The following is a 26,108-nucleotide window of genomic DNA, read 5'->3' on the forward strand; positions in this document are numbered from 1 at the left end:
TTTTTTTTAGTACAGAACTAATTTGGACATTTCCAAAATAGTGGATTTTATTTGAAAAATATCAAACTAATTGATGAAGAGGGATTTTAGGATCAGGATTGTCTTTGTTGTGAGTGCTTCTATTGTGCAAATTAATGGAAGATGGCTAGTCTAACTGGGAGCTTTTTCTGGAGAGATGTGGAGGTGACGACCAAATATAGAGGAGTGGCACAAATGATTGGGTGCATTGGTTAGGTGAGAGCATCTCTAATCCCCTTATCTAGCATGAGATGATGATGGGGAAAAGAATGTGGTTTCACTTTGGAGTGGTTTGTTAGGATTGTTGGTAACAATAGATAGAAAGTAGGTGCAAGGATATTGTTGTACAAAAGGCGACACTGACAGAAGCTAGGATAATCAACGGTTGTGCAAGCAGTGGAAGTAGCATGGTCACGTGATTATAATATTAGAAGTGATGGAATTGCCTCGGTGAGTGTTGTAGTGGACAGACTCAAACAACAACAACAATAACCAAGCCTTATCCTACTAGGTGGGGTCGGGTACAGACTCAAACAACTTAAGAAATAAATTAGCTACAACTTGCAAATAAAAAATCCTACCAAATTTAAAAAATAATCTAAATATTTAAAACTTTGACCAAATTAAAAATATTCCCACCAAATTCAAAGATATTCCAATCAAAATAAAAGATACTAAACATTTGACACTTAAAATAGAATAATTATCAAAATTGACTACAATTTTAAATTTGAAATATAAATCAATTCCTAATTTGCATTGCACCGCACCCTTCTCCACTTAGGTAATTGGTATTGTTAGCTCTTGTTCAATTCCATGATCAATCACAAGCTTATCTTCAATCTCTAAGTCCACCCCTACTCTCTGAGTCCTAGCACCGTATATTTTTTTTTCCCCTTGCATAGTAGCCATCTCTTAACTATGAGCTACCTTTCGCCTTTGTTTTTGTTGAGTCTTTACCCTACAATGCTAATCATACTATGATTCTTTGCCACTATTAAACATCCACTCCATGTCATATTACTATTAGACTTAACCTTTATTCATGAAGCATTACTTGTTCAACTACAATGATAATTACACAGGTATAAGAATGGAGTTGCAGCTCATAGGAACACTAAAGGCACACGATAGAGAAGCGGAAGTGGAAGTGGAAGTAAAAAAGTTAACATTTTGTGAATATAATTTTTTTATTTAAAATTGGTGACTCACTATGCTGATCCCACTTAATGTGACATTTTAAGTCTTTGACCAAGATGTTGCACTCATGTTGCCTAGTGAATTAGGTAGGATAACATAATTTTAGAATTAACAGTCAACTATACCGTTATTTGTTTACATAAATTTGTAAGTTTTTGATGGATTATTAAAAGTCCTAGTTTATATTAGATTTAATAATTAATGCAAAATTAAGTTATTAGAAGAAAATTGCTAGTTTCAAGTAAAACAATAATATTTAATATTTTAAAATAATTTTGACATATGATTATTAATCTTCATAGATAATTAACAAAAAAATACAAAATAATTTTAGCTATTCTGTGTTTTCCTTTAAATTATCAAACAAGGAAGTGAATTTTTATGTGAAAACAATTTTGCAAAAGATACATTGGACTATTTCCTTATTTAGAATATATTTTTTATTTTTTGAGCAATGGGATGCATGCCATTAGAGAAGTGCTTTAGTTTTTGAAGGGGAGCCTTGGTGCAACGCTAAAGTTGTTGCCGTGTGCCGCGTGCCATGTGATCTAGAGATCATGGGTTCCAGTCCCGGAAATAACCTTTTGCAAAGCAAGGTAAGATTGAGTACAATACACTCTTTCCTGGTACCCTATATTGACGAGAGCTTCATTCACCAGACTACCCTTTACATGGGACTATTTCCTTATTTGATGGTGGAATTCATTTTTATTTATTTTTTATTTTTTTGACCAATGGGATGCATGCCAATAGACTTTAGTCTTTTGAAAAAGCATCATTTTTTAAAAGCATCAATTACTAATTTTTAATCAATTCAATCCAACATACAAACAATTGATTTGACTATAGATTGTAGCTGTCAAAATGTATTGCGGTTCACATGTAAAATGATACAATTTTTAAATATGCACTAGAATTAAAAAGATTCACAAATGACCAGTTAAATTTGATTCATTTAGATATGAATCTTATTTTATATGATTCCACGAAACAGAAAATTCATTAAATGCTAAACCCAATTAATCAAATGAAAATCTAAGTCTGAAAATTAAACCCAATATATGAAAAATTAAACTGAAATCAATATAAAGGGAGAAAGGATGAATTTTATGTTATACAATAGAATAATATGCTGCTCATTCTGCAGAAATTAACCTGTGCGCTTGCGAAATCGACCATTTTTTCTCCAATTACCTCACTTGAAAACACAATGGGAAGGGAGTTTGAACAATGGCTGAATTTCCCATCAAATTCAGATGGAAACAAATGTGCAATGGCTGAATTTTTATAGACATTTATGCCTTAGATTTCTTTCCCAAATTACTTGACCTTGGGGCATTAGGGAAGTGAGGAGAGGTTGCGTGTCTGAGAAATGAGACAAGATGGGAATTCCATCTTGCTGCAAGAGTAAGAAAGAAATCAACTATTGGCGACAATTAGTAAGACCTGCTACTAGGTGTTCATGATGAAGGGAATTGACAATTCAAAGGGCGAAAACAACCTGGTAGTGTAAACACCAAACTATGGACTTCTTGTTAGAGTGGAGTCGTGACAACAAGCTGAATATTTTGGGTATACTAGTCTTTCCATCATGAGTTTCCAGTTAGTTCATGAGAAGCAAACAACAAAAGCAATTATTTTTATATGTTTTCCATCCATCAATGTAATATAATTTAGTGGAAGCTAGGTTTTACCCTACCTTTTGCAAAATCCATAGTGGAGCTCTTTTTCACTTTCTCTTATAAGGTAAACATAATGTAAAGATAGAAGAGATTAGAATCTCAAAGTCAACGATAACATAAGAAAAGAAAATGATATCACTTGGAGACATTAAGGTGAATGATGATGAATGTGAACTCGACACCTAATAATGATTGTGAAGAATCAATCATGTTGTTACATATAATGATAATGAGAGTACAATTAATGGTCATTTGGAAGCAAGGTTCAAAATCTCGAGTCGTGTTAGAGCTTTAGATTTTGATTGGAGCAATATTATTTTGGTATCATATTCATGTTTTAATGTATAGTGCCCATGAAGAATTAGAAGGGAAGAAGGAAGGAGATGAAAAATAAAGAGAGAATAACTATATACGTAATTTCACTAATTTCAGATTTTATGCCCTGTCTAGACTGATGCAATTTTGGCATTTCATAGTAGAGTCAAAAGCAACAAAAAATAACAAACGTTATTTTCATTTATCTTTAACACATTTTATAATATATTAAAGGATGTCGAATGTACATGATACTAATCAACATCATTGACACAACAACATAGGATAAATTACATGTATCGAGTAGTATCGAGTTCGATAATTTATTGCAACTATTCGTTCAACTGTGCTCTCTCGCACAATATGAAATTTCAAAGCATGCTTAGAAGTCATATGATGTCAAATGTACACAATACTCATTAACATCATCAACAAAACAATATAGGATAGATTACATGTATTGAGTAGTATCGAGTTCGCTAATTTATCACAACTATATGGTTTGACAATGCCACCATGCATAGTATGAGATTTCAAAGCATGCTTAGAAGTCATATGATGTCAAAATCATTTTTCATTCATCTTTCCATGTGACATGGTTGTTGTTTGTCTCTCAATCTCTTCAATTGTGCTATTGCTATTACACAACAATAACAACTACCAAGTTTTATCCCACTATGTGGGGTCGGCTTGTGTTGTTGCTATTGAGACTCTGATTTAATGGCAATGATCGTGTTAAAAATGGTATTTCTATGTCAAGCATTTGAGGGCAAAATTTCCTATTGCAAATTTTATTTAATTCTTAACTGAATGAAATAATGTACACTTAGCATTTCCTGAATATTTTGTTATGAATTAATATCAACTTACTATCTGTAATATTATTCTATTAAATAGAATATTATACTTTTGCAAATCATAGGATGTTAAAATTATTCTGTATGATATAGAATTCTTTTCTTTTCAAATATATTTTATCCAAATCTTACTATCATAATTCAAAAATTCACCAAACTATTAACAATACAAACTAAATTTGATGAATATGATAGAAACTTATTGTTGGTCCCTTTGGAGGCCGGCAAGAGGGGAGGGGTGAATTGCCCTACAAAATAAAACTCGAACCTTTCTCGGATTTCAACTATATCATAAACACTTGTAATAAAAAGTAGAGACTAAGTAAAGAAATCATACACCAGAGATTTACTTGGTTTGCAATCAGAGGATTGCTAATCCAAGGAAAGTAGCGCACTATGATCTCCTCTGGGCGGAGAAGCCTCTTTACAACGTTGACAGCACAAATGAAAAGAACACAACTGAAAGCACAGAAAGAATTGATTACAAGTGAGATGTTCTGAATGTGCAGACCAGTACTCTATTTATAGTACTGGTCCGGGCGCCTGAAAGGAGTTCCGGGCGCCCTGGGGGGATAAAATTCTATCCCCAACGATCAGATCGCGTTTGACGCGATCCTGGTCAAAATCCAGGTCCGGGCGCCCGGAAGGGTTCCGGGTGCCCCGGAGCCCGTTGTTGCTTCCGGGCGCCCCGGAGCCCGAAGTCAACAACGTTGACTTTTTCGCCTCCGGTTTAGCTCGTCTCGGTCCGGGTCTTGTTCGCTCCGGCTCCGCTAGCTTGGGTGATCTCGGCCATCCGGAATAGGGCTCACCCGAACCCAAGTTCCGGCCTTCTCCTCGAGCAGCCTTCCTTCCCGGTTTCTCGTCCCTCGAACGCCGCGCACGTTCTTCTCGTCCACCGGTGTACTCTTCCGCGGTCACCTCGTCCGTCGGACGCACCGAGCCCGTCGGCTCTCTCCCCGTGCCGTCCTTCTTGCTAGCCGCGTCTTCCGCTCGACTTCCTGTGTTCCTAAGCTCCTGCACACTTAGACACAAGGGTTAAACAAACGCAGGACCTAACTTAGCTTGTTTGATCACATCAAAATACCTTGAGGTTCCAACACTTATAAGGTGGAATAGTAAACTAAAACAAACTTTTAAATTTTGTAACACACACCTAAAAACACAGTGAGCAAAATTATTCCAAGATTTCCATAGATGCAATGTTTAAAGAAATACTGAAAATATGACATCAATAGTTATCTTATCTCCATGTGGACCTTTTTTTATATGTTAACACATTATAGATTCTATAAATGCTGAATAAAATTTTATAAAATATTTCAAAGCAGGTTTTCTTTTTCAGAAATTTAGAATTAGAAAATTGTAACCAATTTCACTTATAAATTTTAAGTTGAACAAATTTTCTTTCTGAAATCATTATTTTAATTTTTTTAGATTGAATTAAAATTATTCAATTTAATTAAAAAATTCAAAACATTTAAAGTTATTTTGTATTTCGACAACCTTAATTTCCATCTGTATGGATAGATATTTACCTCAGATGATTATCATACATATGATATTGTTAACTCATTAATTCCATTTCACTACTTAGCCACCCATAAGTTGATTTGTTTAATACATTTTTAGTATTCATTTAACCTGTACATTCTTGAGTTCTTAGCTTGATCTGTGCAATTTGTATATACAAGACTAGTGTAAATACAGAGATCACATATTAAACATGCTTATCTGGAAGTGCAGCTTGCTTTCGAGGCTCATGATGGCCAAAAACGGCGAAGTGGAGAACCCTTCATCATTCATCCAGTTGAAGTTGCAAAGATACTTGGAGAACATGTAAGTTGCAGAGAGGATATAAATACATATTTTAAGTTTTCATCAAGAAATTTTATCAAAACAAGGTGTGCTTTAATGTTGTTTATATATTGTTGTATATATTGCAGTTTGATATTTTATTGTTTTTTAGGAGTTGGATTGGGAGTCAATTGCTGCTGGTCTATTGCATGATACCGTTGAAGATACAAAAGTTGTTACATTTGATAGGATAGAGAAGGAATTTGGTGCTACTGTACGCCACATTGTTGAGGGAGAGACTAAGGTACAAAATCATCCTAAGTAATTTTGCTGGAACATTGAATTTTTGATTTAATTTCTAGTATTATTTGCTGACACAGGTATCCAAGCTAGGAAAACTTAAGTGCAAAGGTGTGAATAGTTCAGTTCAAGATGTAAAAGCTGATGATTTGAGACAGATGTTTCTTGCAATGACAGAAGAGGTATTCATGTTATACATTTATTCTCGTCAATGAATAGCTGTTTTTTACCTCCTATAATTGAGATTAGTGTGATTGAATGCTTCTGTAGGTCCGTGTCATTATTGTCAAATTGGCTGATCGTTTACACAATATGCGCACACTATCCCACATGCCACCACATAAGCAGGTTTTTCACATTCTCACATAATTTACTACTTTCTGAGTCATTTGACTTCCTAATAATTATCTTCAATTTTGTTATCAGTCCAGTATTGCACTAGAGACACTTCAGGTGTTTGCACCTCTAGCAAAGCTTCTAGGGATGTACCAAATTAAGGTATGTGCACCAGGAGTTTTGTACAAAGCTTGCTAGAGCATCTTACTTTTTGTCGTCTTTGTTTTTATCCATGTGGCATCCCAACTTATTTCAAATGCTTTTAGTTATATACTTGTCTCTTATATCAAAAGATTTACAACTATGTTGACTAGGTTCCTTTTTGTCGAAGGAGCATAGATTAGTATAATAGTTTTCATTAACAATTTGACAGGTCAGATATCATTTTGGTGAAGGGCTGAATACATGCATTTTTCCTGGCTGAAATATTGTTCTGGTTGGTGTTCTTATTTTGCACAATATATAAATCTTTTGAAATGATTAATAACTTACCTATCAAGTAAGGATCCTTATGTCTAAGTTCATTCAGTGTGAGCTCCTGCATAAAAAATGAAACGGCTCCACTTGAACAGCAGTTGCATGACCACTGTACTGCTCTGTAGTATAATTTAAAGCAACCATATTAGTATTTATTGTTTTAGAATTTTAAATAAAATGGATAGTTTTAGCATTGTTTATTTTATGATTGAATTCAAAATATTAGTTTATTTGCCCATTTTGTGATTATTACAACTTTTGACTGTTTCCTTTTTGCAGTCAGAATTAGAATATCTGTCTTTCATGTATACAAATCCTGATGTCTTTGTGGAGCTCAAGAAAAGAGTTGAAGATCTTTATAAAGATTATGTCAAAGAACTTGACATGGTAACATTTTCTTGGAAGTCGAATGAAAAAGGATCATGTAACTTAATGTTTGATATTGCTAATATTTGTCATATTAGTCTCCATACATGCAGTGAGGAAATTATTTCCACAATATTTCAGGCTAAGAAGATTTTGAGGCAAAGAATTGAGGAGGATCAATTTTTGGATCTTGTGACAGTGACAACAGAAGTGCATTCTGTATGCAAGGAACTTTACAGGTCAGCAGAAATTCTGAGTTTGTTGTACTTCTCAATTCTCATATGTTATCTTTTCAATTGTTTATGACTTGGCACACATAGGACGACTTGTCAAGCAAATTATATAGAATGGTTTACCAAGGAAAACATGGGTAGAAATTCGAGAAGTAAATTGGAGTAATTAGTGTCTTAAGTTCTTGTCTTATTCAAAGTAATTGATTAGCGGATTGATTCTCTCTTTCTTTATTTAACTGAATAGAAAATGATAGGGGGAAGATATTGATTGCAACCCACATGTCTAATGTAAAGTAGATCCTCTTCATTTAAAAAATTATGACCACTAGTAGAGTGATCTGTTTGCTCAATGTGTTGTGTGAAGTTGGTTTTGTCACTAAATTCCAAAATGCTTAAACCTACTTTTTTATTCCTTGTCTCTCCTGTACTTCTTTCTGTATTAGTTGCACTTCCTGTCCATATTGTATGATGTCACTTATCTGCACCCAACACAAATTATTCAGCTTCATTCTTCCATTGCTTCTCTTGTAGAGTTATGCCCTTATTTTCTCCTTTTTCTATAAATTCTATATGTTGTCCCACTTCCTTTAAACTTGCCTTCTCCATGGCCCTATTATGAACTTCGAATTTTGGGATCCACTTATGGAAAATCTATGTGAGACTATCTGTATAAGAATCAACTATGTCGTGTTGATTTGCGCAGGTAGAATTTCCCATTCTGCTCGTTGACCGATACTGGAACAAGTACAGAGCCGTGAGGTTGCCACAACCTCACGGTGTCCTCTGTGAGGTCGCTAAGGAAGTCGCGACCAGCATCGCGGAAGAAGCTGCAACCTCGTAACATCCTCCATTTTATTTATTTATTTATTTATTCTATTTTTATTTTTTAGACGAAGGGGAGCCTTAATGCAACGTTATAGTTGCTTTTGCGTAACCTAAAGGTCACAGGTTCAAGTTTGGAAACAACATCTTGTAAAGCAGGTAAAGCCGCGTACAATACTCTTATCTGGGAACCTGCATTGGCAGGAGTTTCGTGCACCATACTGTCTTTTATATATATATATATTTTTAGATAGCCAATTCAAATTCCTTCCCCTATTCCTTTCTGTCTCAATTTTTTTCCTTGATCCGTTAATTTTTTTTCTATCGTTAATTTTTTTTCTCTCCTTTATTTTTCCACGAGGGTAAACATAGAGGCAAAACCCCTTTTCCTCTTTAATGATAGTTAATTTTTTTCTTTTATTTGTCCACGAGGTAAATAGAGAAAAGTTAACCTCTTTAAGATGGAGAGAACCAATTGTTATGAAAAATTTTAAAAATAAATATAATATAATTTCTAACCTTATAAACTTTGCTACTATGAATTAAATTATTGTATATATAAATTTGGTTTAATTTTAAATTGATCAAAATAAATTCAAATTAAATCCAATTTAAACCTAATTTATCCTACTATATCTACTCGATTGACTTTAGCTAACTCAATAAGCATTAGACATTTATAATATCAAAACTTGTACTCCAAATTCAACATCTCAAGTATAACTTAATAGTATCTATAATAATCAAATATTAATAAAAATAGTTATTAATTAATATATTTGTATTTTAAAAAGTACCAAAACTTTATTGGCATAATATGATAAGATGTCGAAACCATTTCATCTCGGTCATAAACTGAAAGCACGACTCAAAATTTCAAATGGTGTTTTGAACATATTGTATCTGAGATGTGGATTAGAATTTTGAGCGTGCCACCCAGCACAACTAAAATTTCATGGAGTATTAAGTCTTCTCTCAGTTGACATGGCAAAAGACAAAATGGTTCTATCGATTCCAATTTGTGACATTTTGGATTCCTTATTTTGTCATAGAAGTAGAAGAGATGAAGAAACCCTTCAAGTTGGTTGAACACTAGAAGAGATGGCAAACTGATGAGGAATTCAAGCAACAATAGCAGCGAGACGGAGGAATCTTCTTATTTGTGGATTTGGCCGAGCTCGACAAATTAGTTAAAGAAGACAAGTTGCAAGTGTTAAGACCTCATTGGTATTATGATCTCCATTCGCTGGTGTAGCAGTTGTTGGCATCATGGTTGATATGTTGCAAGACAGTAAGGTGTCTGCTCCAAGGTTTAAAATTTCGTACTGTCCTAGGTGAAATGAACAAAATTAGTCGTTCTGCTTGCAGCTGTCGCGGGATTGCTGAGGCGTTGTGATTCTATGGCGACCATCCTGGGGTTGCAGAGGCTGCAACAATCCCATTTTTTTTTTCATTTTAAGTATTTAAATTAAAAATTTTAATTTTAATTAATATATTTTATATTTAAAAAATATAAAAATCATATCGGCACGACATGATATGATATTATAACCATATCGTTCTGGTCAGTCAAAAAATGAAACTATGAAATATGTTGATATTTTAAACCATGATTACTCTTGGAGAGACGGAAATGAAAAGGGGGGGGGGCGCTGATTGACAATATATCTTATATATAATTTATATTAATATTAAACTTAACATTAATTCTGATATATTAATAACATATTAATATATAATTAAACTAAATATGTTAATTCATTAGCTTAAATTTTAATATAGAATAATATTTCTTCTTGCACATATAGTATCATTTAAAAGTTAATTTCACCTTTTGCTATTTGCAAAATTTTCGCTATTTATTCTATGCCGTTCTGTAACTACTAGTCATTCTTTTTATTCTATTTGTGTTTAAATTTTTTAGAGGCCTATAACAATATTAGTAGAACTTATAATTTATATGTATTAACTAATATAACCTGATATCAGAATGAATTAATATAAGTAATGGGTAATGTACTTTTTAATCAATCAATTAATACTTAGATATATCAATACATGTTGATTTATATGTATTTACATGTGATTTATTTTGGCATTTTCTTAATTAATATATGTACTAGCTATAAAGAATATATTAATATCCAAATTAATTTATAAAAATATATATATATATATATATATATATTAAAATATTAATTAATACATATAACTTACAAGTTATAGTATATAACTATACTTGATAAAAAAAGGACAGTCCGGTGCACGAAACCTCGCCAATGTAGGTCCCGTGGAAGAGTCAGACCACATTGGGTCAATTGTACGCAACCTTACTTTGCATTTTTGTAAGAGGTTGATTTTGTGACCCAAACTCATGACCTTAAGATCACATGGCAACAACTTCACCGTTGCGCCAAGACCACCCTTCTTATAACTATACTTTATATCAGTATTTGTTGCGTCAAGGCCACTCTTCTTATAACTATACTTTATATCGGTATTTGTTACATTAAAAAATTTACTTACGTTTTGATACCTGAATTAATACATATGACTTTAGAGTTTTCAAATATTAAGGATTTGCTCTCTCCATCGGAAAGGATTTTTTTTTAAAAGAATATTTTTATAGCTATTTTTTTTAGGTATGAACAATGTGTAGATATACAAATAACACCAAGAGAACCTCATTTCAGATCTTATACTTAAGTAAATAATCTCTAAACCATACCAATACAACACGGTAAGGTACCAAACCATATTGTTCTTATTGTTCTGATCAAAGACTAACACTTAGGGGCTTAAGATTTCAAACCTTAATTTGACATACAACTAACTTGTTCATCCATAATATCTTCTGGAATGATATCATTTTAGCTTCTGTGGTGCTAATGTAGCTAACTCTTAGTCACATGGTTCTACTCATTTAAGCTCTTTAAATATTTAAACAAGATCCAATGCAACGATGGATCATACACACACTGGAAAATTGGATCATGCATACTAGTCATTTCTCATATATCACTAATTTTGTGGTTTTATGCTTTCTTTGCCTCCAAAACATTAAATCATCCATGCTTGTTAGATCACCAACATAAATACTAAGTTGTGTTTTAGTTCTGCCTCCTTTTTTTATCATATATATAAAAGGTTCCTTCTGGTGACTATCTTATGCTTGGTTTCACACCATTATCAGCTTTATCAGATGGGGAACTAATATATTGAACTTTGAATATATTGACTATCTTATGCTTTGAACAAATTGTTAGTAGTAGGCCCTATCCAATTTTCTTGTAATACCACACATTACACTTGAATAACACTTTCTACTTGAATTGGTTTCTAAATATTATCCTGCTCCTTTCCAGTTGTATTAGTTTGTCTTATTTATTATGTTGAACACATTGATTTGTTACTGGATCTCAGCAACTGGAATCAGATTGATTGGGGTAACATATCATTTTTGGATGATGTTTTCATTCTAGTTTATCACCTTCTAGTTAAGTCTTAGACCTATCGTCTGTAGTTTCTCAATAGGCTGATTTGATTAAGTGCCTTTATTTTAGACACTGATATGACTAGCATTCTGTTCCTCAGTGCTGGATTAGTTTATGCTGAATAAAAAACTGGCATATTTCTACTCACATTTATCCTAAGATTTGAAGGGCCTTTACAGTAACACTGATGCAACATCCCTTCTTATTGACTCTTTATTTTTTCTTAAGCTTCCATTTTTAGGTAATCACCGAGCTTAAATAGTTGCTCATTATTCCCATTCATACAACCTATCATCATTGTTCTTTTACAAGTATTCTTGATCTTTATTTTTAGTTCATGGGCAATTTTTTATTGCTGAACAGTGTGTACAAAACTGTGTTGAAATCTAAACGTTCAGTTCGTGAGATCAACCAAATTGCTCAGGTTTGTCTTATGAGCTTAAGTAATTATAAAGACTATTTTCATAGTTACAATGTGCCTCATCTATTCTGATTCAGCCTATGCTAACTCTCTCTTCTTTATAATCAGCTCCGAATTATTATAAAACCAAAATCCTGCAATGGAGTTGGACCTTTGTGTAGTGCACAGCAGGTGATGCATCACTAATCTCTATTGCAACTTTGTCCAAACTTACTATTACACGTTATAACATTATAACAGTTAAGCTGCTATAACAATACTGAAATAAAAATATTTTTTTAAATGGAAAATAGGATGCGGTATGGTTTTAATATATATATTTTTTTCAAAATACGGTGCCCTTTTGATTTTTACCCCTAAAATTTTCTTTGATTTGTCTAGATATGCTACCATCTGCTTGGTCTTGTTCATGGAATCTGGACTCCTATTCCTAGATCTGTGAGTTCCTTTAGCTGCATAGTTATTACTTCTCATATAGCTTCTACTATTTGATTAACGCAGTTCCATACATGACAGATGAAAGACTACATTGCAACTCCTAAACCCAATGGATATCAAAGCCTCGATACCACAGTGATGCCTTTTCTTTATGAAAGCATGTTCCATCTAGAAGTTCAGGTGACTACTAAGGCACAAGCTTTTTGTTTTTGAATGGGATTTGATGCTGGAATGCTAAACAACAACACCACATTTTCTCCCTGTACCTTGAATTTTGAATTAGTTATATTATGATTTTGCTATTTTATTTATTGAATGTCAGATAAGAACAGAAGATATGGATTTAATAGCTGAAAGAGGAATAGCTGCCCATTATAGTGGAAAAGTAATTCCAAGCATGCTAGGGCAAAATATACCTGCTGGGAGAAACTCTAAAGGAAAGACAGCTTGCTTGAAAAATTCTGATTTTGCTCTCAGGGTACGTAGGTTCTACATTTCTATATGAAAGCACTCAAGTAGGCACACAGTGATAATTTTGATAATTATGGTGCATTTGGGGTGAATTATCTTGTAAGATCAGCCTAATAATTTTGTGACTGAAAATCTAGATTTCCATGTTTGGTTGAACTTTTATGAATTTTCTCATGACAGTTTGTCATGGTAGTCTGCGCTTTCAAACTGGATTATCCAATTTACCTTAGAGAAGGTAATATTGGCTTATCTTCATTATTTTTTTTTGGGGAAAAGACAAATTTTCTTGCGGGTTCCCTTTTTTTCCTTTTGAAGTTGTATATTTCTTATCATCCCTAATCAACATAGCCTCACACTACTCCACTCTCTAGTCACATTGTCGACTCTTCCTCATCTTGCACCTAGGTCCGGTTCGGACCCGACTTGAACTTGTAATCATGTCAACGGGCCAGTTACCCATTGATCTAGTTACACGGGCCTTAACCGTAACCCATTTGACTATGGTTGGGTCGGTTATGGTTCAATGGGTCAATTAATCGTTGAATCGGCAGTTCCAACCGTTGGGGGGAAGTTTATTTTTGCTTTTTATAAACCGCTGAGATTATTTGACCATTTTTTTTATTAATGTCTATGATTTATTATTTGTTATTCTCCAAACTCTATAAATAGGTCATTCATTTCATATTTCCACACCATCTTCTCTACTCTCATCTCTTAATTCCAAAATCTCGATCACTTCAATTCTTCAATTATAATGGAAGGAGGTTCATCATCTAGATCTCGGAGGGATAAGGAAATAGTAAACCCGAATGTGGATCACAACGATATTCAATTTACGGATGATAAGCCTGAGCAAGTTCCGACATCCGAGATACAAGGAAGTACTGATGACGATACTTCTAAGGTTCGAGATATTCCTTTAAAATTGTTTATTTTTATTAAATATTTTGAGAAAGTCACTCTTCCGTATGGAGAAATGTGTACAAAATATAAGCATTACAAAGCCTCCTACAAATTCCAATTGGGCGGCAACTATGGGTGAAACAACACTTCAAAATGGAACATCCGACGAAATTTAGAATCGAACGTTCTCAAACGCAAATGTCTAGATTTTCCTCGATTAATGGAGGTACCGTTAAAAGATTAGTAATGGTATTCAAATGCAAACGTTCTCAAACTATGGGTCATTTAAGTTTATTTATATGTTTTGATAATAAATTATGAGAATTGTTAGGTAGATTTGTTTCGTAGAACATCTTTTCTTTAGTTTTGGGTCTAAATGCACATTTGATGATTTTTATCAAGAATCACTTAATCCATCTCCTAGGCGTATTCGTCGAACAACACTCGTACAATTAAAAGATTAGTAAGGCAAGGAAAAAAACTTTAATTGAAGAATTTAGTAAATTAACTAATAAAGTTTGTTTATGTTATAATATTTAGAGTGATCATTAGCAAATGCATTCATATATGGGTGTGACTTGCCTTCGATCGATAACTCTTGGAAAATTCAAAAACGTTTATTAGCCTATAGTGTTTTTGATAAATTACACAATGCTCACAATATCTCTCAATTATTATATTTAATTTTAGAAGTATATGGATTAACTTATAAAATATTTTCATTATCATTTGATAAATCTAGTTTTAAAACTGCTAGTATTGAAGAACTTAAACTTATATGTCAACCTGCTATTGATAGTTTTTTTCTTTTTTATATTCGTCGCATATTTCATGTTTTAAATTTATGTATTTAAGATGGATTAAGAATTTTAGAAAAATCAAATTAAACTAATTAAAAGTGTTATTTATTATTTATGGTTACATCCTACTATAATGAAACAATGGGGTAGATTTTGTAAAAGTAATGGAATGAGATCTAGAAAATTTCCACGTATACCAACGTGTTGAAATTCAATATATCAATTATTATAAGATTCTTTTCAAAAGAGAGAATTATTATGTTCATTTATTTGTTACAAAATATTAATATATATTTATTTTCACACCAATATAAACTATTTAATGGTGTAACCGAACAATTTTATGATGTTTATTATCCTACTTCGCATTTAGCTATGGTGAATTTTTGTAGTATAGTTTTAGTTTTAAATGAACATAGTATGAATGAATTTTTATCTCCTTGTGTTTTAGCAGTGAAAGCAAAATGAGAAAAATATTTTTATTATATTCCTAAAATTTATTTAGTTACGTTGAATTATTAATTTTATAGGAAATGTTAGTTTTGTATTATGATGCTTTAATTTCATTAAAAGATTCTTCTTTTCCTTATTCTTTTAAGATTATACATGATATTAAAAATCATTTATATGAAATTTATAAAGATTATAGTATAAAGTATGGATTAGAAATTAATATATCTGAAACACAAAATATCAATACTAGTAGTAATTTAAAATTTATAAAAGCATAACTTTTATTAAAAGAACGAACAAAATATCCACGAGGATCCTCAAGTTCTAGATAGAAAATTAGAATTATTTTACTTCTTTTGATTTTAGCGAAGCAGATCATGAGTCAGATTTCGATATTTTATGGTGGTGGTCACAGAAGGCTCAAGTTTTCTTATCCTCTATTATCGCAAAAGAAATTTTAGCTTATCTAGACCGTTGCCGTAGAACAGACGTTTAGTTTTGGAGGTAATAAATTGGATGAACGACGATCTATTTTGTCTCTCGACACTTTGGAAGTGCAAGCATTACTTGATGATTGAACGAGAGTCAAAAAAAAAAAATAATAAAGAATACAAGGAATGTAATTTTCAGATGACGAAGTAGAAGAATTTGATACCCAAGGAATGAACACTACGGGAACGGGAAATAGAAGTAAGTAATAACGCTAATGCTAACGCTACTTCCTAAGGTAAAAAGGGTAAAAAGGTAAGCCAACTACATGAGATTTAATTCTCCTATATCGTAAGATGATACGTAGGCAACTTAAATAAGAACAAGCCCTTTTTTTATAACTTTATAATTTTTAAATAATTTTTTAAAAAAGAATAATAATCTTGAACCGTGACGAATTGTGAATTGGAGGTTCCGAATTGTGAATCAGTGGTTCCGAATTGTGAACCGTTACCGTCTTCGACAGTTAAGGTTAAAGGTCGACCTTCTGGGAACTGTCAAACCAGCAATTCCGAACCGTGATCGGGTCTACCTGCACCCCATACTTTATTGTAAATGTATGAATATATATCTTCATATTATTTAACTAGTATAAAAATATAATTTATAGTATTGTCTAACTGATTAACATACATAAAAAAAATTTGATTTTAAATGTTCAGATTACAAATATATCTTTTGAGAAAATTATTGTTGTAGTTCTTGAAGCTTTTCATTTTTAGATTAATCTTATTTCTGGAAGCATTAAAGTCTAATCTTTTCGTTATACCACATCTCTATGCAAGACTTTAGTAATTTCAGAACAACTTGGTTGTCTACATTAACTTTACCCATCAAAACATTAATGAAGTCGAAGTTTCCTTGTTACTCTCCAGATTGGTTGGCTCAACGCAATCAGAGAATGGCAGCAGGAGTTTGTTGGTAACATGAGTTCCAGGGAATTTGTTGACACTGTCATGCGAGACCTGTTGGGTAGCCTTGTTTTTGTTTTTACACCAAAAGGACAGGTAATCTAATCAAGGAGTGTAATTTTCTTTAACAAGATAGCTGCATATTTACTTTCCTTTAATACCATGTGTTGTAGATTAAAAACCTTCCTAAGGGTGCCACCGTAATTGATTATGCTTATATGATTCACACTGAAATCGGAAACAACATGGTTGCTGCAAAGGTACACATTTAACAGCTACTATTATATTTTGACAAAATCATGGTATATCTGTCCATCTCTTTTCAGGTCAATGGTAATCTTGTTTCACCCATGCACATGCTTGTCAATGCTGATGTCGTTGAGATAATCACATACAATGTGAGTAACTTAGATCTCAAAGTATTAGTTCTGTAATTTTCTTCTGCATAAATTGCTTAAATCATATACAAACTGTCCTTTATCTCTCACAAACCCTTTTTGTTTATACGGCACTGAACAATTAAATCAATAGGAGAAGAAAATAGCTGATAAGTACATGGAAAAAATCAGTGTTATAGTTACTGATAGGAAAGATGCAGTGTTATAATTACTTCAAGGGAAGACCTAGGAGAAATGGAGAGAAGTGGAAAGTTTTCGTGTTAAAATCTAAGAGATGCTGGTAGAGACGTGAGAGAGATGTCAGACGGACAGTTGAGAGGTGCTGGCAGCTGGACAATTGAGAGATGTGGACTGGTAGTTGTTGTGACTGTAAGTTGTAATACTCTACGCACTAGGGAAACTACTGTAGCAAGTAGGAGAAATGCCCGAGAACCAGACTGATGTCTCAGAGATGTTGCGTCGAGCATGGCTAAATGGTGAGGTTCTTGCTGATTGGCTAGTGTTGGTCGGCAACTCTAAATCATGTACATCTAGAGAAGATACTAGAGCATAGGAGAGACGTCATGTTGGAGAATTGGACAAACGCCTGACTATTGGAGAGATGTGACACTAGAGAGATGCTTCATAAGTTGATTGTTGTTCGTGATTACCAATCAACAACTCTGCTTCTTGACTTCATTCAAGGGTTGTGAGCTGGAATCACAAAACAATTGCTAAAATGGGGTCACACGGACAATAGTAAATAACATAATTTTGGAATTTTAGAAAAAAAATTGTTTTAGAAATTAAGTGCACTTTTAATTTTGTAAGAAACTTCCTCATCTCTTTTATCAACTTCACGTGGTTCCATCACTAATACACATTAGTCAAATACACTTCATCAAAATGGTCAATAAGGAACTTTCATTTTAGCCTTTTGTATTAAAGATATATTTTATTAGATTTTTAACTATTTTATGTCTCATGCCTTTTGCTATTTATAATCTTCCCTTTTTCCTCTTTTTTTCTTTCCTCCTTGTTCTTTCCCATTACTTGCTCCATGCTACTATTGCACAAGGCAGCACTAATCTTCAAAGGCAAAGGAGGTTGCGTTTGAGATCTGTGTACTAGATTGTTTGCCTCACTGTGTAATCTTTGTGACTGCTACTCTCTCCAAATACAAATAACTTAATTCCAAATTCTTGACTCCACTAACCTATTCAAATTTTCCTTTTATTGGTGATGAATCACTATTATCCCATCCTCTCTAAGGTGCTCCTCTTATGCACCATCCCTGGTCTCCTTTGCGTACAAATGGTGCTATTCTACTAGTAGCAACAAGCAGATTGCGTCTATGTGAAGCAGGAAGAAAGAGAAAAGGAAGGAAAGATGAGCTATAGAGGGAAAGGGAAAAAGAACAAGAAAATTTTGTGAAAAAAATACTAAAACAACTATTTTTTTTTTATCAAAAACTGCTGATAGGCTCTTTCTTTGGTGGTCATGAGGATTTTCAGTCAACTCTATTTGATAAATTTATTTGATTGTTACACTTACATAAACTGATGCATCAGAATGGAATAAAAAGTAACAAAAAGAAATATCGAACTAAGTGAAATATATACATAGTTTCAATGATTGAAATGTCGTTCGTGCCGTCCGGCATGGACAGTTTTTATTGTTCCGCCGGTGAACCGAAACTAGCATGTCATGCACGCGTGTTTTGAGTGGCAGTGAGGCGTCGTCCGATGCCTCCGCTGCTGCCGGATGCCTCCGGCGCCGTCTCAGGTGTCCATGGGGCGTTCAGCATTGTGGGCGATGGTGTCCGCGTGGCGTTGTGACGCGATGGCGGAGCTGAAAGCGTCGCAGGATGCTTTTAGCGCCGCTGGATGCTTCCGGAGGCGTCGTTCGATGCCTCCGGTGCCGTCGCTGGACGCCTCTGGTGCCGTCGCAGGACTCGCGGAGGCACGCTGACATCACGGGGCGCGCGGGCGTTCGGGGGAGCAGGAACAATTCCCAAGTGTGATATTTTAAAGAGGCTTTTATAAATCCTAATTAAATTATTCCAATAAAATATAAAAAATATATTTAAAATTTTAAAAAAATTAATAAATTTTATTAAAAAATATTCTGAAATTATTTTTAATGTTTTAAATTTTATTTAAAATTTTTTAAAAAAATCTAAAAAATTAAAAAAAAATCTAAAAATTTTTATAAAAATTGTAATAAATCAAATTTATATTCTGATATTTTTTTAATTATTTTATATTTTTTACTATTTTAATATTTAATTGATATTCTAATATTTTTTCTATTTTAACTATATATTATTTAAATTATTAATTAATTAATTAAATAATTAATTTAGATAATTATTATATATAAAATAATATTTTATATTAATTTATATAATTATAATTATTTAATCTGGACATTAGAGAACTATAAAAGTTATGTATCAATTTTAATTTGAGTTATTGATAGATCAATTTTCTTTAAAGAAAATTATATTTAATTTTTTTTTAACAATATTAAGTTATTTAATAATGAAGAATTTATATAAAATCAGTATACAACTTATTTTTAAATTATATACAATAAATATATTTATCTAATAATTATTATATATAAATAAAAAAATACCGAAATTGTATCAGCACGGAACAATACGATACCAAAATCGTATCCTTCCGATCTGAGACCAAACCCTCGGCACAGGTCGAGATTTTAAACCTTGCATAGTTTATGTATGATTTAGGTAATTTGTTTGTCCCAATAGTTGCAGAATTGTATATCCACTTTCATCATGTCTTTTGACTTAATTGTTAGATAGCATTGAAGTTGTGGAAATTGGGGTTTAAGCTTTCTGACAAGGAGTCACTCTTTAGGTTAAGCAAATAGATTCTATTTTACCAGTATGTTTGTCTTAGTATTTTTGTTTGTGTTTAGATTAATATTTGGATGGTTTTCTTTAGTTTTCCAATAAGTTTCATTACTAATTATTATCTCTAATTCTTAGTCTTTTCATTTATTCTGTACTAATGATGGATATCAACCCTTAGACAATTACACATCGAGTTGGTACTTGATGCCCCTACAAATAAAGTGTAAAAGTTTTTAAAGATAGTTTGGATCCATGTTGGATATATGTATTCTAGCCCAATTACATTTGATTATAATTGGTTTACCTCATTTCTTTGTTGCTTCTATGTATTTTTTTTTTTAAAAATAAATTTCCCTTTCCATCTTAAGATAATTGTATCATTTATCCATGGAGTGCACTTGGTTCTTAGGAGCATGCAATATTTTTTATTCATTTTTCTTGCAATTTCATGTGTCCATCTCAAACTCTTAGCTACTCATTGATTAGAATTTTATTAGTGCCAATTGGCACTGCAGAGACATTTTGTTATGCACCTTGATCGACAGGCCGAATAACCCAAAACATGAAATTAGAATGTAAACAATTTTGTGGCGTCCACAAGAAACTTATGTGAGAGTTTCATCTTCGTGAACTCTTTCATCTATGTGAGAGTTTCATCGTCATGAACTCTTTCGTCCATGTGAGTTTCATCATTGTTTGTTGCTAGATCCAACAATGTCTACATGCTGGAAATTTGATTCTTCCCCTTTCTCCTTGGATCAAGCGATCTTAGTGTGCCGTGGAAGTTCATCTCATTCCTCTTCTCCTAGTTATTTGTTTTGAAATCCAACAACGTTCATGTGTCAGAAAAATCACACTCCTTTATGTAGGATCAAAAGCGCTAGGGGGGGGGTGAATAACGCTTGTGACTTTCACGTTTGTTTTAAAAGACTTGGAGAGACAAGTGGTAGCGGAATCAAGAAAGGAAGAAAGCAGACAACGCTAATAAATCAAGATTTACTTGGTTCAGATCCAATGATGACTCCTACTCCAAGGCCTGCACGTGAGAGTGCTTTCGTTAGACAAATACTAATCAATTGGAAAGTTACAAGAGTGATTACAATTTGAGTACAAGTAACTTGAATAATAAATCAATACTGACAACTTGGAGAATCAGATTTTTAATGTAGTCATTGTCGGAGCAACTTTCGGGCGTCGTAGAGACTTTATCGGAGCAATGCGCAGAAGCGGAAGATGTTTGGAAGCTGCTGGTCGAAGCCTTCTTTTATGGTCTCGTCTGGGCGCTTGGATCCCCTACCGAACGCTTAGACTGTGCTGACGCGAGCTCTCGTCGAAACTTCATCCCTGAAGTTTATCCACGTTCGGGCGCTCGGACCCCCTCCGGGCGCTTAGATCATTGATGTGGGTCGGTCAGTTGCCGTGGGACTTTCCTGCACACTCAGTTTAACTTGTTAGATCAATAATAACACTTAGCTTAGAACCCTTGACAATTATCAAAACTCAGGTTCGATCTTCTGGTGCTCCTACACCAACACTTTCTCCTTGTTCATTGTAAAATCCGACAACGCTCATGTATCATGAAAGTCTAACTTCTTTCCCCTTCTTGTTATTGTTTGCTGCGAGATCTACACCTGTGTTGTGGCAGTTTGATTCTTTTCCCTTTTCCTTGTCGTTGTTCATCGTGAGATCTAGAGATGGTTGTGCAAAAATCCAACTCCTTCCCCCTTCTCATTTCTGCACGAGTTCGCTTTACATTGCAATAACCTCATCTCCTCGTCCACAATGGAGCAGGTAATTTTCTTCCTCCTCTTCTTCCCCTTCTCTTTTTTGGTTTTTGGCACACCCTTTGACACCATCACTCGATGCACCCAACAAGTTTTGAATCAGTTGGGGACCGTAGCTCATCTCAAGATTTCAAATGTTGCATCTACTATTTTATAAGTGTTAGCAATGCATGCTAATGAAAAAGAAGTGTGGATGCAATATTTTTTTTTAAAAAAATATGGGTTTTACATTTGCATAATAGTTGTCAAATATGATGTACTTATTCTGATTTTTATTCTAATTTCAACTTTTGTTAGAGTATTCAATTTTGTTTTGAAAGTATAATGAATGGTTTGCATGCTTTGGTCACTGGGCTTATGCCCATTGGTGAAGATGATCAAGAAGAGTCACTTAAGTGAGACATGGAACCAAAATGAAAGAACTTCCTGGTTCACGAGACTATATAATCATCTTCAGTATAATTTAATTCAAGAAATTGATAGTACCCTTGCTAAGATTGTTCCTTTATGCATTTATCACATCATTTTTTTGTTTACCAGCATATCAACTCTAGATGAAAGGTTAATATTAGGCAACATGATGTATAGTCTTACCATGGGTATGAAATGTATTGTTAATTTTTAGTTGTCAGTTACCTTAGACGTATTGGGTTAATTGGCAGATTTTATGCTATTTCTGACTTCTACAACCTAGTATCTTGATTTAATTTGTCAAGATAATTTCTTGTAAGGAATTGGTAATTGTATTTAAAACTGTGCCTTTTGCCAGCATAATAATTATACTAAAAACTAAGTGGAGTGTATTTGCTTAATATCTTTAATCAGCGTAATTTATCTCTCACTTCACCAATTCTAAAATGTCACTTCCTGGTGACTAAGTGTAGTTACCTGATCCTTTCTCTGAGTGTTGTGTTTCCTGATCTCCCTTTACTTTATTAGTTAAATATAATTCTCTGTTTGCTAGGCTTTATCAAGCAAGTCAGCTTTCCAGAGGCATCAGCAATGGCTGCAGCATGCAAAAACTCGCAGTGCTAGACATAAGATAATGAAAGTAGGAGTCCTTATTCACATTTATTTAATTACTATTGGATGAGTTATCTCATTAACCATTGTATCTTTACCAGTTTTTGAGAGAGCAAGCTGCACTTGCTGCAACTGAAATAACTGCAGATGCAGTAGATGATTTTGTTGCTGATCTCAAGGGAGGGAGTGAGTACGACCAGACATTCCCTAGGTCTTTACCCAGTGAAAGAAAATCCATATGGGAAAAAATTCTTGCAATTGTGGAAGAATCAACTTCTGCAAAAACAAAGCATAACCTCGTGCCAATTCAGAACAATGTTGGGTTGCTTAAAATCAATGGAAAGCCCAACAAGAGTGCACAGAAAATGAGTATGAAGATCAATGGTAATCCAATGATTGGTGACCATGCTCTTACAAAGTTCATATATGGAAAGATTCCTACATACAAAGAAGTGTTGCCTGGTTTAGAAAGCTGGAAAGCAGGTAAAATCGCATTGTGGCACGATGTGGAAGGGCAGTCAGTTCAATGGTTTTACGTTGCATGTATTGATCGCAAAGGTAGCATCATTTCTATTCTCCAAGCACTTTATATTTATAATATTAAGGCTTGCTTTACTTAGACATATAAATAGGAGCAGGAAGGGAGGGGGCGAGAAAGCAATATGAAAATGGATTCGTGATGTAGGAGCGATGAATGGATTCATGTGCTCTCTCCCTCTTTCTGTTTTCACTGTCTTGTCTGTATTGTCTAGATGGAACATCCATTGAATCTCAGTTCCTTTCTATTTGGTCTAGATGGAATGCATCCAAGATCTCACTGCTACTTTCCTGCATAATAATACCATTAAATGACAATTAATTACTACATTTCCCTTTTTGGTAAAGATAACAAGCAATACTGAATGAATTTGTTCGTTCTATGTTGTCTGATATTATAAAGTTTGAATAGAAACAACGTTCATCATATTCCATTTACAACCCATTCTCCTAATCTATGTACTCTCTTCGTAGGCATGATGGCTGAAGTTACATCAGCATTGACAGCTGCTGGAATCAGGATATGTTCTTGTGTGGTTAGTGATAATGAAACTTCATATGAGTTATTTTGGTGCATATCAACCTAATCTTCAATGTACTGAAACAGGCAGAGATTGACAGAAAAAGGGGTATGGGTGTTATTCTGTTTCATTTCGAAGGATTATATGAAAACCTGGTATGGTTGGTTTCATAAGTTATTTTATTTTTCTTGTTCCTTGTCTTATATACGAGATTATTGTAGGTGAATGCTTGTGCAAGCGTCGATGTCATCCTAGGTGTTTTGGAATGGTCTGCTGGTTGTAGCTGGTCCAGTCCTGTGGATGATTTCAATTTTCTTTGAGTGTGGATAGCTGAAGTCCAGTCCTGTGGACAAAGAAAAAGAAGCTTCAGATAATTTAGAGGCAAGTGCTTTGAAAATACTATTTTTGAAATGAGAGGGAATTATAGTTTAGAGTTTCAGGGATATTTCCAATTGATTTTTTGAAATTTATATTAATAAATAAGAACAGCTAATTAAACTAGCATGTTAGCAGGGGGAATATTGTAAATAGGTAAACGGGATAAACGATAGTGTTTGAGCCTTTAACAAAGTCGGTAAAGGCTTTTTATTGGGAACATATTTAGCTAATATTGCAACTGTATTGATAGTTTATAGATTACAGCATTCCTGATATTGGTCTGTCTTTGATCCAAGCTTATGAGGGATGTTCTCAAAGTTTACGATGTTACATTTCACGGTAAAAATCTATCGCTTTATTGGACCTCGATAACGACGTTTTCTACATAGACTAGCACGTGTTGGAGGGTTCGCCAGGAATTATCCTGGTAAGATCTCTTGATGTTTAAATTATCATGGGATCAAGAATGAATAGAATAAGAAAATATCAAAAAAAAAAAAAAAAAAAAAAAAAAAAAAAGGGAAGAATGAAATTAAAACCTTTTATAGGAAATCAAGTTTTGAAACCCCAATAGGTTATTAAACTTGCAAATTATGAATTACGGATCGTGCGTTGGAGTGGTTTTATTGTCGGATGATATCAATTCAGACGATTATGATCCAAAAAATCCTCCGACAGCTAGAGAATGGGAATCCGACTAAGGGGTTTGTCCTCGTAGGATTTCTTTAGAGTTTCTCCGTTCGGCTATCCAATTCATTGACTGGGTACCAGAAGTTGCATATTCAAATTGTTTTTGAAATAAGTCATCTCATCCACACTAAGTTATTCTTATCAAATTGATTTTAATCTTTTAGTTAAAGTCCGTCTTTTAGTTGGACCTCAACCAAGACATTTAATAACCTCCTCTAGGAAGCCATAGAAAGCTTCTGCTGTTTTTGGTGGAACATAGCATGTTCCAATGTTTCCAAGGTGCTTCGACAGGTGCAAATGATTACAAAGCAGCGACCGCCTCTTTAGCAAAATGTCGAGGGGCTCACTAATACTACAACAAGGTAAAAATTAAAGGGCGTTTTATCAAAGATCGCATTTAACTTTCTAAAATTCTCAAAGGCACACGTTATACTTTGACTTTTATTAAAAGATATAAGTCCCTGAGATTATGAATCTCATGTCACGATAGGATATTTAAATTATCACTCAAGTATTCGTAGTTCGATTTCAACTTATTTTTAAATGGGATGTACAATTAAAGGATTCTAGACTTTATTGAACAATAAAATGAAATAATAATAAAATAAATCATGCTTCCATCCTTAACTCATCTTTATTCGTGAAGAATAAAGAAATAAATAAATAAAAAATACATGTACAAAATCATAAAATTCAATACAAAAGAAAAATCAATCATTATCATTTATCAAGAATTAAATGAGCATTTTAGACATAGAACAAAAGACAAAAAAAATCATATTTTTCATCACCTAAACCATAATAGTTGTAAATGATAGAGTAGAGACAAAGGGAAAATAACAAAATTTATGACTATAAACATATCTAAATAAAAGCTAAACTTAATGTTTATAAGGAAGTGAAATGTTAGAGGTATCTAACTCGCTATTGCTAAAAAAAATAATAAAATCCTTCATTTTGACCAGACACAATATGAATGAATGCATCAATATTTGAACTTGATCTAACAAGGAGCATAGTAGCACCAACTAGATCAGCATGACAACGTTAGGTGTGATTTCTATTTCCCAATCTCAACGAGCAAGAGAAATATTGGAAATTGCTACGTTGCAAAAGATTTGCAACATTTACGTTGAA

General features: G+C 33.4%; 1 protein-coding gene across 2 annotated transcripts in view; it reads left to right on the forward strand.

Moving 5' to 3' along the window:
- Positions 1–24,562, forward strand: part of LOC122018465 (putative GTP diphosphokinase RSH1, chloroplastic) — a 47,555-nt gene extending 22,993 nt beyond the window's left edge. For both annotated transcript variants that reach the window (XM_042575790.1, XM_042575791.1), the window contains 20 exons: positions 5,816–5,908; positions 6,039–6,170; positions 6,247–6,348; positions 6,437–6,514; positions 6,593–6,664; positions 7,259–7,366; positions 7,487–7,584; positions 12,258–12,318; positions 12,424–12,486; positions 12,697–12,753; positions 12,832–12,933; positions 13,076–13,231; positions 16,745–16,876; positions 16,954–17,040; positions 17,107–17,178; positions 22,787–22,873; positions 22,947–23,403; positions 23,857–23,918; positions 23,990–24,058; positions 24,125–24,562. In XM_042575790.1, the coding sequence (XP_042431724.1) occupies positions 5,816–5,908; positions 6,039–6,170; positions 6,247–6,348; positions 6,437–6,514; positions 6,593–6,664; positions 7,259–7,366; positions 7,487–7,584; positions 12,258–12,318; positions 12,424–12,486; positions 12,697–12,753; positions 12,832–12,933; positions 13,076–13,231; positions 16,745–16,876; positions 16,954–17,040; positions 17,107–17,178; positions 22,787–22,873; positions 22,947–23,403; positions 23,857–23,918; positions 23,990–24,058; positions 24,125–24,223 (2,187 nt within the window). In that variant the 3' untranslated portion in view covers positions 24,224–24,562. The remainder of the gene's footprint in view (positions 1–5,815; positions 5,909–6,038; positions 6,171–6,246; positions 6,349–6,436; positions 6,515–6,592; positions 6,665–7,258; positions 7,367–7,486; positions 7,585–12,257; positions 12,319–12,423; positions 12,487–12,696; positions 12,754–12,831; positions 12,934–13,075; positions 13,232–16,744; positions 16,877–16,953; positions 17,041–17,106; positions 17,179–22,786; positions 22,874–22,946; positions 23,404–23,856; positions 23,919–23,989; positions 24,059–24,124) is intronic.
- The last annotated feature ends 1,546 nt before the right edge of the window (positions 24,563–26,108 follow it).

The sequence above is a fragment of the Zingiber officinale genome, chromosome 9A (genome assembly GCF_018446385.1).
Source record: "Zingiber officinale cultivar Zhangliang chromosome 9A, Zo_v1.1, whole genome shotgun sequence".
NCBI classification, from domain to species: Eukaryota; Viridiplantae; Streptophyta; class Magnoliopsida; order Zingiberales; family Zingiberaceae; genus Zingiber; species Zingiber officinale.